The sequence below is a fragment of the Trichechus manatus genome, unplaced genomic scaffold, assembly GCF_000243295.1.
Source record: "Trichechus manatus latirostris isolate Lorelei unplaced genomic scaffold, TriManLat1.0 scaffold00001, whole genome shotgun sequence".
NCBI lineage: Eukaryota > Metazoa > Chordata > Mammalia > Sirenia > Trichechidae > Trichechus > Trichechus manatus.
The window spans coordinates 26,668,451-26,684,647 of NW_004443937.1; the positions used below are offsets into that span (position 1 = coordinate 26,668,451).

The 16,197-nt window shown below is 35.6% G+C and overlaps 1 protein-coding gene across 6 annotated transcripts in view; it reads right to left on the reverse strand.

The window, feature by feature from the left end:
* SMARCC1 (SWI/SNF related, matrix associated, actin dependent regulator of chromatin subfamily c member 1) overlaps positions 1 to 16,197 on the reverse strand; it is a 168,542-nt gene that overhangs the window by 83,963 nt on the left and 68,382 nt on the right. For all 6 annotated transcript variants that reach the window (XM_023726484.1, XM_004368479.1, XM_023726487.1 and 3 more), the window contains 2 exons: positions 12,406 to 12,530; positions 4,647 to 4,706 (listed from right to left, as the gene is read on the reverse strand). In XM_023726484.1, coding sequence (XP_023582252.1) covers positions 4,647 to 4,706; positions 12,406 to 12,530 — 185 coding nt within the window. The remainder of the gene's footprint in view (positions 1 to 4,646; positions 4,707 to 12,405; positions 12,531 to 16,197) is intronic.

The following is a 16,197-nucleotide window of genomic DNA, read 5'->3' on the forward strand; positions in this document are numbered from 1 at the left end:
GGATCTTAAAAGCCTGTGAGCAGCCATCTAAGATACTCCACTGGTCTCACCCCTTCAGGAGCAAGGGAGAATGAAGAAAACAAGACACAAGGGAAAGATTAGTCCAAAGGACTAACGGACCACAACTACCACAGCCTCCACCAGACTGAGTCCAGTACAACTAGATGGTGCCCGGCTACCAGTACTGACTGCTCTGACAGGGATCACAACAGAGGGTCCTAGACAGAGCTGGAGAAAAATGCAGAACAAAATTCTAACTCACAAAAAGACCAGACTTACTGTCCTGACAGAGACTGGAGAAATGCTGAAGAGTATGGTCCCCAGACACCCTTATAACTCAGTAATGAAGTCACTCCCGACGTTCATCCTTCAGCCAAAGATTAGACTGGCCCATTAAACAAAATGTGATTAATGGGGCACAACAGCCCAGGGACAAGGACTAGAAGGCAGCAAGCGACAGGAAAGCTGGTAATAGGGAACCCAAGGTCAAGAAGGGAGAGTGTTGACATGCCATGGGGTTGTTAACCAATGTCATAAAACAGTATGTGTACTGTTTTTAACAAGAAACTATTTGTTCTGTAAACTTTCACCTAAGTACAATAAAAAAAAAAGTTAAAAAAAAAAAAAAAGATGAGTCTTATTTTAACAGGCAATAAAGGACTAGCATTTGATAAGTCAACTAAATTTTATAAAGTGTCTACTATGTGCTAGCCATTTTCCAGATGCTAAGGATATAATGATAAACAAGAAAAGGTCCCTGCCCTTATGGAGTTTACATTCTATTACAAGTGGCAGGGGACAGAACAGAAAATAAATAAACAAAAAGATATCAGATCTTGAAAAATGCTGTAGAGAGAATGAAAACAAAGTAATATATTAGAGAGGGACTTGGGTAGGTGGCTTTTGCAGAGCATGTGACCAGGGAAGTCTCCCTAAATAAATAACATTTAAGATAAAACATGAGATGAGAAAGATGAGGCAAGCATTCCAAGGAAAGGAAGAAGCCCACAGGTGGGGATGGGCTTGGCATCTTCATAGAACTGTGAGCATGCATAAAGGCAGAGAGAAATGTGCATACCACAACAGCTAACTGCAATGGTACAAAGCATGGGTGCTGAAATTGGACCTAGATCTGAACCAGGGCTCTGCCATGTAACACCGGTATGCTTGAAAACGTTACTGAACCGCTCGAGATGTGTTTCTTCATGAGTAAAAAGGAAAAAAAGTGGTAAAAAGAAATGTTTTAATGGTGAAGTGCAAACACATGTAGACTGATGCCTGGCAGGTGCTTGAGCAACATAGGGATGATTGATTTGTAAGTTAGAGACAAACACCTGCTAAAAGGAATAGGACAGTCAGGGTGTGGTAAAGTTTAGCACTATGAACACAAGTCATCCAGTTCTGCATAGGGACTATTTTTTCCTAGAAAGTGATTAACAGAAAGAAATCCAAGTAAGGTTGCCAAAAAGTGGTTTGCATCTTCGTAAACCATATGGTAACCACATACCACTGGATGGTGACAATACAACTTAATGTTGTCTCTCTGGATAAAATATACAACTAAATTTTTGTCCCTGAGGTAGTCTTGGTATATATCCTTTTTATTGGCCCCTAAATGGTAATACTCAGTACATGTTCTCATCCTCCATCCAGATGTGGACAAATACACTTGCCCTACTCCCACTACAGCCCCTGGATCTTGACCTTGCAGATATCTCAAGAATGAAAGAAGCAAATGGGCAGATTTAGCTACATGGCAGATAGGGTACAATATGGAACAGTTAAAACAACCAACAACTCTGAGAACAACAATTCCCCATTGATGACTCATTGTTGCCTTGGCATGGTTCAGGTTATAGTTAATGCAAAAAGTCAGATTCCTAAACGATACTTTGGAAGGCTCTTGGTTCCAGGATGAAAGGTCAGGGCAATGGTTTCAAATTACACAGACTCTTAACTTTCTAGCTCTGACCTCTAATGTCTTTAGCTATAACACTCCTTATTTGAACTTCAAGCTATTAACAAACAAAAAGGGAAATACATAACCGGCACTACAAATTCTTACGATCCATAGCCTTTCCTGAACTTGATTTCAGTTTGACTCCTCTGATAAAGTCTACTGTGAACATATTCTAAAATGATTATCTCACTTTTAAAAGAACAACCATCTACTTCCTTAATGTTACAGATTGATACCTTTTCAAGATACATACATACTAAAAGGTAGAAATGACCATTCTCTTTAACAAATTGTTACTTAGTTTTTGCTTTCTTGGCCTTTGATTCAGTGGGTAACTACCAGCTACAGACTAGACATTATAAATTTGTTAATATAAATTGTTAAGTTACTCCAGAGCTATATGCAATTAATAAGATTAAAAGCAAAACAAAAATGTTTTAGAAGCATCTCTTCCATTAATTTTAGTAGAACTTACATCCCTTTTATATGAACTGTCAACAAGACAATTTTCTGCTTCTACCTCGGACGTGATAAAAAATACATGCTCGATGACAGGTCATAAGGCAAACAATACAAGATGTAGTTTAGTGAACTGAAGGACAAAAACTCTCAAACACCCACTCATACCTGTCATAAAGAATCACTACAGCTTATTCAAAATAAAGAACTCACTTAAATAGGAGATAGAGACATCAAGGTCTTATCTTCTACATAAGGAAACCTCAAAAATCTCTTCCAGGTCTAAAATTCTTTAAAGTAAAAAATTTAGTGAATTCTGAAAATACTACGTTCTCTTTGATTTTGACAAACGGAAAAAAGTAATCTAGATTATTACCCCATCTATAACTTTCAGTAGCAGAGATGTTTAGAACTAACTCTCCTTTCTTAACTGTAATGAGTGACTATACTCCTTTTTCTACTCTCCTGGATTCACCCAAGAATTATACCTTACTTGAGAAAACTAAAGGATCCCTGGTGGCACAATGGTTAAGTGTTCGGCTGTTAACCAAAAAGTCGGCCCTTTGAATCCACCAGCCACTCTGTGGAGAAATATGTGGCAGTCTGCTTCCTTCAAGATTACATCCTTGTTTTTCCATCCCCACCTCTCCTTCCTTCATAACCATCAAAGATTGTTTCTTTTTGTGTACAAATCTTTGCAGTCAATAAAACATAGATAAACATTTTTCTGGTATTCTCTGCTTTCAGCGAAGATCCATCTGACATCCGCAATGATATCCTTTGTTCCAGAGCCTCTTCTGAATCTGGCTTGAAATTCTGGCAGACCCCTGTTGCTGTATTGCTACAACCGGTTTTTTAATTATCTTCAGCAAAATTTTACTTGTGCACGATATTAATGATGATGTTCGTTAATTTCCATATTCCGCTGGACCACCTTTGGAAGGGGTAAGTATATGGATCTCTTCCAGTGGGTTGGCCAGGTAGCTGTCTTCCAAATTTCTTAGCACAGATGAGTGAGTGCTTCCGACATTGCATCCGTTTGTTGAAACATCTCAAGAACTGGTATTCCATCAATTCCTGAAGCCTTGTTTTTCGCCAATGCCTTCAGTGCAACATGGACTTTTTCCTTCAGTACCATCATTTCCTGATCATACGCTACTTTCTGAAATGGCTGAACTTTGACCAATTCTTTCTGGTACAGTTACTCTGTGTATTCCTTCCATCTTCGTTTGATGCCTCCTGAATCATTCCACGTTTTGCCCACAGAATCCTTCACTATTGCAACTTGAAGCTTGAGTTTTTTCAGTTCTGTCAGCTTGAGAAAATGCTGAGCCTGTTCTTCCCTTATGGTTTTCTAACTTTGCACATTTCATTTTAATACTTTGTCTTCTCGAGCTGCCCTTTGAAATCTTCTGTTCAGGTTTTTGACATCATCATTTCTTCCTTTTGCTTTAGCTATCCTACATTCAAGCACAAGTTTCAGAGTCTCTTCTGACATCCATTATGGTCATTTCTTTCCTGTGTTTTTAATGACATTTTGCCTTTATGTATGATGTCCTTGATATCATCCCACAACTCATCTCGTTTTTGGTCATTACTGTTCCACGTGTCCAATATATTCATGACATGGTCTCTAAATTCAGGTGGGATGTACTCAAGGTTGTACTTTGCTCTTCTGAACTTGTTTTAATTTTCTTCAGCTTCAACTTGAACCTGCATATGAGCAATTGATGGTCTGTTCTGCAGCATCCCCTGGCCTCGTTCTGACTGATGATATTGAGCTTCTCCATCATCACTTTCCACAGATATAGTCAATTTGATTCCTGTGTATTCCATCCAGGGAGGTCCATGAGTACAGTCACCACTCATCTGTCAGTTTGTCATACTGTGGTGGCTTGCAGGTTGCTGTGATGCTGGAAGCTATGCTACCTGTATTGCAAATACCAGCAGGGTCACCTATGGTGGACAGATTTCAGCAGAGCTTCCAGGCTAGGACAGAGTAGGAAGAAGGACCTGGTGATCTACTTCTGAAAAAAAAAACTGGCCAGTGAAAATCTTACACATAACAGGGGAACACTGTGTTAAAGCTAGCCATACTCAATGTTCTGTTCTAATAATCACAGGAACTAAAAGCAATATTTCTGAGTATAGAAAGGAATATCAGGGAGGTTGAAACAGTTGAGAGAGAAAAGAACACAGAACGATATGTAGGTTTTTTGGTTTTTACCTAGATCTGCGACAGTTCCTCCTTTCACAGGTGTATTTTCACTATCTTTCTTTGGGTTTACTGAAAGAAAAAAAACAAAGAATCACAGGACATGACTAAAAAACACATGCATCTCATTGCAACTCCAAAGTCATTCAGTATTCACCTTCACATAAAAACCACAAGCTCAGTTTCAAAACATCAACAATTGACAGATAAAATTTTGTAATATATTACACAAGGAGCAATATATATTTCATCATAAAAAAATAGAAATATTCAAAGCAAAATGTGAGAAGAACCTCTTAACCCCTCTCCAAAAGCATTTATTAATAGTTTATGCATTTCTTGATTTCCACTTCTATGTCATTCATTAATTCATATATTAAAAATTGAAGGAGAACAGATACCTTTCATGCATCTGCTTAGACTTCAAAACATAAACTCAGGGTTTTAAAACCTCATATAAATGTTATCCATGCTGTGCTTATTCCTTCCTCATGTTAACAGTGCGCTTTTGTGGTCTTTCCTTGTAAGGAATTTTAGTTATATTACATCTCTTTCATTTATAATAGGTCCACAGGTGGACCATAAGTTAACTAGTCCTATGTTGAAGGAAAATTAAGTTGATTTTGAACTTTTCACTATTCTGTAATCGATATTCTTTAACATTTATCTTTGTGCATACATGTAATTATTTTTTAAGATGCATTATGAAAATTAAAATTGCTACTGAATATCTACATTTTAATATTTAATAGATACAGCCCAATTGTGTTAAGCAGCTTCATCAATTTACATTTTCAACAATAGTAACTGAGAGTATCAATTTTCTAAGTTTTGAAAATCTGATGGATGAAAACAATATTTTAATGATTTCCATTTCCTGGGTTAAGTGAGCCTTAGCATCTTTTCACACTTATTGGCTCTGTACAGTCAATGAACTGCTGATACATAATACTCTGCCCTTTACTCTATGGGTTTAATAATTTTTTTATACATACTCAGGATTCTAATCCTTTGTTGTTCAAAATTTTCTCCCAGTCTAACACTTGTTTAAAGTGTGGTAATACTTGAAAGTTTACCTGTATGGTTTTGTTTTTTATATTTAGCACTTTAATCCACCTGAAGTTTAAAATTCTTAAATTTGATAGAGAGGAGAACTAAATTTTACCAAAAGTATTTATGGACCAGTTCAATTTTTCCCCCTAATCTGCAATGTTAAATTTACCTTAAATAAAATTCATAAACAAACATGGGTCTATTTTTTTAATTTTGTTATTGTTATTGAGAATACACACAGCAAAACATACACCAATTCAACCGTTTCTACACGTACAAAACACTTGGAAGCCCTCAGGAATTTGTGTGCCATCCTTGCTAATCTTCTCTGTAGCATATCTGAGTACATGTGCTGCCAAAGTGAGTATCATGGGTCTATTTCTTAACTGGTTTTTCTATTCCATATTGACTCAGTTACTATTGTGCCAAAACTACACTAATGTTATTATTATAACTTTAGAGTTTATGTAGTTACTTGTTAGAACTACTTGTTAGGACTACCACCACCTTAATAGGTTTTTCATTTTAAAACAATATTTTGATTATTTTTGTGAATTTTATCTTCCATATCAACTTAAAAGTATGTTTGTCAAATTCCAGTAATTCTATTAGAATTATTTAATTAAATTATACTGATTTACTGAGCAAGCAAGTACTGCCAGCCACCCTTTAATACTGTCATTCTGGAAGAATTTACTTAGGTGTTCTTTTATGTTACTCAGAACATTTTATATTATTCACTGTCATTACACTTCCTAATTCTACCCCAAGGAATTCTATAGTTTTACCTCCCACTATGAATCTGATTTATTTCCCATTACATTTCCTCACTGACTTAAGAGACAGCTATAGATTTTTTTTAGGTTTTAATAGTTGAAAACACAATGACATGGTCTGCAAAGAGTTACATTTTTTATTCTTACTACTAAGTATTTCTACCTTATTTCAATTTCACATCATAATCCATTTTTAGAATAATTCTAGTAAGTACAAGAGGATATAGAATAGAAAAAAATTCACAATTGTGCTAGATGTAGAAATTCTTGTCTTCTTTCTTACTTCAATGTTTTCACAACTTAGATTTCTATTAAATATCCTTTTCAATGTTAAGGAAGTTTTATTTTATTCTTGTTTATTCGGTATCAATATATTTTTCAAAAATCATTACTGGAATCAATTGATACAAATTTATTTTGGTATTACATCAATTAATTAACAACCATGTAAACTGATTTCCGAAAGCTGAACTATCTTTAAGTTTGTTAAAGTTGTAATGTCTTTATTCATCATACACTAAATTTAGTTTTGATAAAAATCTGTAGTTATTCTACAGGTTAAGTACACTTCTATTGTATAATGGCTTTGGTATCAGGGTGACACTAACCTCAACATGAAGTTGGAAAATCTTCCACCTTTTTGTTTGCTCTAGACTTCATACACATATTTACAGAAGTCATAAATATTAGGTTTATAAATTTATGTATATAGACTCAGATTTTCTATCTCTTCAGAACAAGTGTTCCATATTTATCAAAAATTCACTCATTCTAATTCAATTTTTCAGAACTACTGGCATCGTATTTTCTCATTCAAGAAGCAGACTGTTTTATTTAGACTTTACTGCAGGAACACAACATTCTCGTATTATATAATTCTTTTAAGAAAAGAGAAAATGAAGGAAACACACTGATTACATTTATGAGGCTAGTATTCCTTGGATAACAAATCAGGCAAGTAGTGTACAAAAAAAAGTTACAGGCCAAATGCACTTATGAACAGAGATGTTAAGATTGCAAAATAAAATATTAACCTATCAATATTTAGAGCATATCAAAAAGAATATAATGCCTACTGATGCTATTGACCAAATATATGGATTTAAAGAGAAAAACTTAAAAATTATTTCAGATTTAATAAATGTAACAGTTTATTTGCAATTTGAAGCAAACAAAACACCCTAAGTATGGATAAGGCTACCTTAACTCAATAAAGACTATCTACAAAACATTAAAATAAGTATCATTCTCAATAGATAAACTTTAAATGTATAAGAGAGAACCTTTTCACAAGAATGCCTGCTATCTAAACTGCAACTAAACATAGAAATGGAAGTCCTGTCCAATGTAAGATGCCAATAAAAAGGCAGTTGTTCACTCCTGAGGTTCACCCTTCAGTCAAAGATTAGACAGGCCCATAAAACAAAACAAGACTAAACGGGCACACCGGCCCAGGAGCAAGGACAAGAAGGCAGGAGGAGACAGAAAAGGTGGTAATGGGGAACCAAAGGTCAAGAAGGGGAGAGTGTCGACATGTCTTGGGGTTGGCAACCAATGTCACGAAACAATATGTGTATTAACTGTTTGACGAGAAGCTAGTTTGCTCTTAAACTTTCATCTAAAGTACAATAAAAAATTTTTTTTAAAAAGTCAATTCTTCCCTCAAATTCATGTTTAGAAATAATACCATTCCAATAAAAATCACAGTACGCTTTTCCTGTGTAAAGAAAATCTAGTTCTAAATTTACATTAAAAAGCTAAGGACTTAGAATAGCCAAAGCAATCTTGAACGAAGTAGGAGGACTTTCACTACCTAATTTCAATACTCACTAAAAAAGCTATACAGTAATCAAGGCACTGCAGTATTGTCACAAGGATATACACAGATTAGTAAAACAGAAAAGAGTCTAGAAATAGACCCACACAACGATTTTAAACAAAGGCATCAAGATAATTAGATGAGGAAAGCAAAGCCTTTTCAGGAAACGGTATGCAAAAAAAACTAAATATTAATGTGAACAAAATAAACATGCATACCTGTATCTAAAAACATACTAAAAAAATTTCAAGTGGGATCACAGACCTAATGTAAAAACAAATGTATAAACCTTCTAGAAGAAAACAGAAAAACATGTTTATAAGCCTAGTGTAGGCAAAAATCTGGTAGGACATAAGCAGCACTGATGATAGAAGACTGATTGCATTTAATCAAAATTAAGACTTTCCACTCCCAAAAAGGACTATGTTAAGAAAATGAAAAGGCAATACACAGACTGGAAGAAAATAGTCACAATACATATATCTTACAAAATGCTCATAATTATGTAAGACTCTTTAACTAAAAATAAAAAGACAAACAATCCAAGTAAAAAATGAGCAAAACACTGCAACATACACTTCACGACAGACATATGAATAGCCAATAAGCACAAGAAAAATGTGTTTAGTCAGTAAGGAAATACAAATTACAACCAAACAACAGTTATCACTCATGCTCACTAAAATGGCCAAAATTAAAGAGACTGACAGTACAAAATTTTGGAAAGAATATGGAGCAACTAGGGGCTCTCATACTATGTTGGTGGGCATATAAAATGGTAACATCCTCTTTGGACCGATGCAAATAATAACTTTTTTTAATTGGAAGAAAAAGACAGCAAAAATAACAAATGATTTATCTAGGAATAAGTTTCTCTAGGCATCTATAAATTTATCTAGGAATCAATACAGCAGAAAATACTCAAATAGCTATATATGGAGAAAAATAACGACGTTTATGAAGGGAAAAAGTTAACATAATAAATGATGCAGTTATCCCGAAAACTAATCTATGAATTCAGTGCAATTTTGATCATATCCCAGCAAGATAGTTTCTGAAATTCATTAAATTGTTTCTAAAATTTATATGGAGAACTATGATATCAAACCTGTCTTTACATCATACAAAAAAATAAAAGCTAAATGGATTAAAAGATCCAGATGTCAGGATAAAGTTAATAGAAAAAAATTTGAGTATCTGTGACATTGTAAGAGATCAAAAGAGTACAAATAGTGGAGGAAAAATGATAAATTTTATTATATCAAAACTGTCATTATTGTTAGTTGTTACAGAGTAGGCCCCCATCTCACGGCAACCCCATGCACAATGGGATCAGAACGTTGTGATCCACAGGGTTTTTGTTGGCTGATTTTTCAGAAGTAGATAGTCAGGTATTTCTTCACAGTCTGTCTTAATCTGGTAGCCCTGCTGAAATCCGTTCAGCACCATAGCGACATGCAAGCCTCCATCGGCAGATGGACGGTGGCAGTGCTAAGGTGCACTGGCCAAAAACTGCACCCAGGTCTCCCGCATGGAAGGCAAGAATTCTACCACTGAACCACCACTGTGCCTGATACCAAATTACAGATTGCTACTCAACCAGGCGAAACACAGGCTACGAGAAAACATCCGTAATCTCTATAATTCAAACAAGATTAATAAAACCTTATAAATAAACCAGAAAAAGTAAAAAAACAAAAACAAAAACCCCACAATAGACAAGCAAAGAATAAAAACAAGCAAATCAAAGAATGGGGAAAATGAAAATAAGGCTCAACTTCGCTTAATTTTTTTTTCTTTTTACTGTCAATCTGCGTACATTCATTTGATAGGAATAATACCAAGTGTTAAGGAGGATGTGGAGAAATAGGTACAGGAGTGTTAACAGATGCAGCAATTCTGGAGAGCTATCTTGCTGTATCTAGTGAAATCTAGTCCACGTGTGCCTAAGTTTTTCCACCTATGTATGTATTTATTCAGCTAATTTTGCAATTACATGGACATGCGCATGCGCATGCGTGTTCTCAATGCTCCATTATCCCATGCCTGTGTGTAAGGCACAGAAGCACACTGCCATATGCTTTTGGTGTCATATCTAAGAATCCGTTGCCACATCCAAGGTCATAAAGCTTTCCTCTATGTTTTCTTCTAAGAGGTCTTAGTTTTAGCTCTTAGATTTATGTCTTTCACCCACTTTAATTTTTGTATATGGTGTAAGTTTCAGAGTCCAACTTCTTTCTTTTGCATGCAGATATCCAGATTTCCCAGTACCATTTGTGGAAGAGAAACTGTTCTTTCCTCATTAAATGGACTTGGCACCTTGTCGAAAATCACCTATCTATGAGAGAATTTATTTCTGGACTCTCTGTTCTATAGTCCACTGGTATGTATGTCTACCCTTTTGAAAGTACCACACTATTTTGATTACGGTGGCTTTGTGGTAAGTTTTAAAACTGACAAGTATGAATCCTCCAACTTTGTTTTTATTTTTTAATATTGTTTTGGCTATACAGGGTTCTTTAAAATTCCGTATGGATTTCAGTCATATGCTTAGTCTACACAGCAATCTAAATCTTAGACTATGTTTTGAAAAAACCATAATTTCACTGCTAATAACCAGATGAAGTTCGAATTTTTCCTAATTCATTTTAGCAGACTTAAAAAAAAAAAAAAAAAACCATTATAAACTCTAATGACTTAGTTTCTAGACTACAGAATTTTTTAAATTTTTCGTGAGAATACATACAGCGGGATATACACCCATCCAGCCATCTCTACCTGTGCATCTCAATGACACTGCACACACTCCTCACTTTGTGTCAGCACTGTCACTCTCTCCACCCATACTGTTTCACCACAACCGACTTAGATTTACTAGCCCCGAAACTTCTCGTCTACGCTTTAGAGTTACTACTGTCAATTTGATCTCATATAAATAATTCATTAAAGGAGCACAATGCTAAAGGTGAACATTTTTTACTAATTTAGCTAAGCTGTTGTCTAGTTTAAAGATGACTTGAGGGAATACTTTCAACTCAAGGTTTAAATATTTTCTCACAGCAAAAGGGACGGGGGAGTTCCACCAGTCTCAATGGGTCCAGTAAGTCTGGATTCCATAAGAACTCGGAATTCTGTTCCACTTTTCCTTCCCTCTTTTGATCAGAATTCATTTATTGAATCCTTGATCAAAACATTGAGTCATGGTAGCCAGGCACCAGTTCATATACGCATCTAGACCTGCAATCCAGTTCCTTCTCTGATTCCTGGATCTGCTTCTTCTGCTGCTCCAGTTGAAAAGAGATCATTTGTTTTACCTTGGATGGCAGCTCAAAATCTACTAAGACCCCAGGCACCACTCACCAAACTGGGGGGTAGAACAGTAGGCTACAAATTTTAAAAGTGAAATTCTGCATTGTAAAGATGGATGATTAATATAAGCACCGTACTTCACCATGTGATATTCGTAGTCTCTTATGTCTGAGTTACCCTAGAACAGGGGACAGGGGATAAATGAGATGCCTGTCATATTTCTTTTCCCTTTAGAGTGCGTTAGAGCTTATTTTTAAAAAATTTAATCACTGGCTCACTGAGGGCACAAACATTTTTAAGGACCAACAAAAAAATTTTAATGAATATTTAAAGTATACTTTGAGCCTCACTACCATGAGTAGAAGTTAGCCCAGAAGTTGCATCACCAGTAATTCAGATTTGTCACACTTAACTGACAAAACTCATTACCAGAGGTCTTCAAATTTACAATCACATAAAACAATGACAGAGATTTAATAAGTGGAACTGTACACAGATATGTATGCTCCTTTTTCACAAGTATATTGATTTTGCTAGGATTTAAAAAACAATACATTAATTTTAAAGTGTTACTAAATTTAGGAAACCTTTCAGTCACATTGGGTTTTTACAATAACAAATAACAAAAATGCACCAAAAGACTGGGAATGGGGGAGTTTCTTAAAAGTTAACCTTAAAAGGTAGAAATCTATTCATACTCGAAAGCTGAGAACTGTGGACCCAGAACACAAAACTGAACCATCCCATGGCATTGCTGAGAATGATTAAATCATGTCTAACAATATAAGACATGTATAACTGGAAGAATACAAACCATTTTTGGGAAGTACCACCTCCTCTATGTTGGGTACAGGTGTTGGGTCTTCCATGTCCTTGGTAAGATCTTCTTGCTCTTCTTCCTCTTTCTGACTTCTACGCTTCCCATAAAGACTAGCTTGGCTAAAACATACAAGATGTGCAAAATATAAACAAGACTGATTAGAGTAACCCCCCTTTTCTTACTGTTGTAAAAATATATATAACACAACAAATGCCAATTTAATGTTTTTCACTTGTATAATTTAGTGACATCAATTACGTTAATCATGTTGTGCAACCATCACCAGTATCTGTTGCAAATTTCTATCACCATAAATAGAAACTCAACGCTTCCTAAACAATGAAATACATCCCTACCCCCTAGTAACCACTAATTAACTTTGGTCTCTATATATTTGCCTATTCTAGTCCCTGGGTGGCACAGCAGTCTGTGATTGGCTTCTAAACTAAAGATTAGAGGTTCAAGCCCACACAGCTGTACTACAGAACTGCTTCCATAAAGATTACAGCCAAGAAAACCCTATGGAGCAGTTCTACGTTCTGTAACACATGGAGTCACCATAAGTCAGAATCTACTCAACAGTAATGGGTTGGCTAAATTATAGCTACTTTTAGCAAACATTTTCTGATCCTATTCCTTCATTATTGTAAGAATTCTATATTCACAATCATTTTGAAAGACAAACAGAAACAAAACAAATGTGATACATTCTCCAAATTACATCTAACCAGTCAAAAAGAAAAATAAAAGTTATTGGGCATAAGAAATGGACACACAAATCCAACTATTCAAACTGCAGACAATATCCTAAAAGTGGCTTAAATTAGTGTAATGACAGGACACATGCTAAGGAAATACGGCACATTCTCTTTTCTCTCAACTCTGAAACCAGGATCAAAAAAAATCATCACATAAGAAATTTTCTCAAAGATATACAGAACCATGTTTTCCTGGTTCTTTGTATCATCCAAACATCAAGAATTGCAAGTGTATATAGAATCACTTAATATGATACTAATTCTTTCTTTTTGTAAAAACTGTCATTACCCTTTCACTAAAAATTCAATTGAACTAATATTAATTTTTGAAACTACTACAGGCCACAAAGCATATTAGACTTCAAAGAAGAATGGGAACGACTCCTTACCTTGAGTAATTACAAGAGATACAAAAACAGAAAGCATTAAATACCTCACATAATGAGTACCAATACAGAGAAATGAATAGAAGTGCCACGAAAATATAGCTCAGAGAGTAATAAATTCTGTTTTGGAGTAAGAGTCAAACTTGAAGGTAAATTTTGAGCTCATCTGGAAAACTGAGAAACAATTCACTAAGAAGCAACATTTTTACGCAAGTAACACGTGGCTTCTACATTTGTTTCCCAACCATGCCCTCCCCCCAGTGAGGTATTTTCATAAGAGCACTTATGCTAATTTTTTTTTTTACAGCAGCGTTTATGAAAGTATCTTGCGGGGAGAGGGCACGGTTGGCAAACAAATGTAGAAGGCACGCATTATTTGCATAAAAATACAGTAGGCAATATTCAGGAGGAGAAGTAAAAGCATAAAGGCATAAGTTAAAAAAAAATAACTTGTTTTGGCAAGGAACGGGTAATAATCTTTACTGCATTTACAGGTAAGAGTGGGAATGGAGAAAGCTGACTGAATCCGAGCGCTGGGACCATCCTGAGTCCTCACACTGCAGAGAATGCTCAAAGTTCTCTTCCAACAGAGATGACATATTGGTACAGATTACGATGAGCTGAACAGAGTAAAATGTTGTTTTTTTAAAATAAAAATTACACGATGATTTTAAAAAGCGTATAAAGCTAAAAGAGGAGGAGAGATAATACACTTTTAAAAAGAAAAGATAAGATGAATAAAACAAACTTAAGGAAAACAGATTATCAGCATGATTTGGTTAAATATAGGACTCTTAAGGTGAAAGTTAAAATGAGCAAAGGCCTGGTCATCACAAAGCAGATGCATTCAATTAAAAAAGACGCATACATTTATTTTGGGAAACCCAATTCAGTGGGTTTTATACTGCTGTGGACCTCCTGGACATCACATACTGATTCAACTGACACTAAGGGCCTGGTGTCCCATCTCAGCTCCTAAGTGGAGCAGAGCACATCGTATTTCAGGCCCAGGAACATTCAGAAAAGTCATTACAGTGGCTTTCCTCACAAAGATCTCTGGTAGTTCTGAAATCTCTTAACGTCGATAGCAAGATTCAGATCAGAAATTAAAGAAATAATGTTACCCCCCATAATATGTAAAGAAAAATCTATTTTTGCTGCTTTAATTTTTATATTTAAGTCATAATACATCAGGCTTCACAAAACAGAATCTTTTCAATGACTACAACTGGCTCACTAATATTATATATAAGACAAAGAGATTTTTAAACTTTCCCAAAGGCTTCCAGCATGACTAAGAACGCTTCTGATAACTTTATGCTTCAGGCAATAACATGATCCAAGGCATATTCTGGGGATAGAAATGCCAGTTTGGCTGAAATGGAGATTTATATAAGGAAGCAGCAGGAGACAAGATGTCAAGTAGATTACAGCAAGCAATTCAGCAAATTTCCTATTAAATGAAAAGAATAAATTTTGTAAACTGACATTTTCTCACTAAGACTAAACTATAACCTCTGAAATTACATAAAAAATACTTTGAACAGCCTTGAAAACCCTATGTAGCAAATAACTCTGCACATATGGGGTCGCCATGAGTCGGAATCGACTCAATAGCAACTAACAACAACAAATAATCTGGTGACTCCCAAATTCAAATTCATATCCCTTGCCAAGACATCTTCTCTAAGTTACAAGGAACTTGAAATCTTCCCTTTAATATCTAATAGTGATCTCAAGTTTTATGTTCATAACGACCCTACAGGACAGAGTAGAACTGCCCAATAGGGTTTCCAAGGAGCAGCTGGTGGATTTGAACTGCTGACCTTTTGGTTACAAGGTGTAGCTCTTAACCACTGCGCCTCCAGGGCTCCATGTACAAAGCAGCAACTCCTAAACATTTTCTTCAAAACATACTTACCTCCAGTCTTTCCTATTTCAGAAAAATGGCAAATACCCATAAATCTATTAAGTGAAAATCCTACAAATCTTCCTTGACTCCTTTCTTTACATCACTGCTCATATCTACCACAGCACACGTATTTCACAACACCCTGAAGTTATTGGAGTCACTGGACTCCTTCCTTTTACCCTTACCACTCTATAAGCCAGTCTTGAAACAGTATTTACAATGATCTTTATAAAACAGACATTAGAGAATAGGAATGGATACAGTATCTGACACAGAATGAAAGCCAAATCCCTAACTCTGGCCTACAAGGCTTCATGAGATTTAGCCCCATGTTATACTACTCCTCCTGTTGTTCCTTTCACTCTAGCCTCCCTGGCTTTTGTTCTGGGCCTCAAACACACCAAGTCTATTTCTATGTTGTGGGCTTTGTGCTAGCTCTTTCCTCTTCCTGGAATGTTCCGCCTCCAGATCATCTTTTGGCTGGCTCCTTTATGTTGTTCAGATCTCAGCTTAAATACATCTCCTAGGACTGTAAGGTCTTCTCTTACTACCCAATAAAAAATACCTCCTAAGATAAAGCTGGGAAATGTAGTCTGTGTGCCCAGAGATGACAAAAGAATTTGGTGATCAGCTAGCAATCTATGCCATGACAAGAAATCCAAATGAATACCTAATCTATTTTGCATGAGCTTAACTGTACCTTTGAGATAGTATAAAAAGCGGGGGGGGG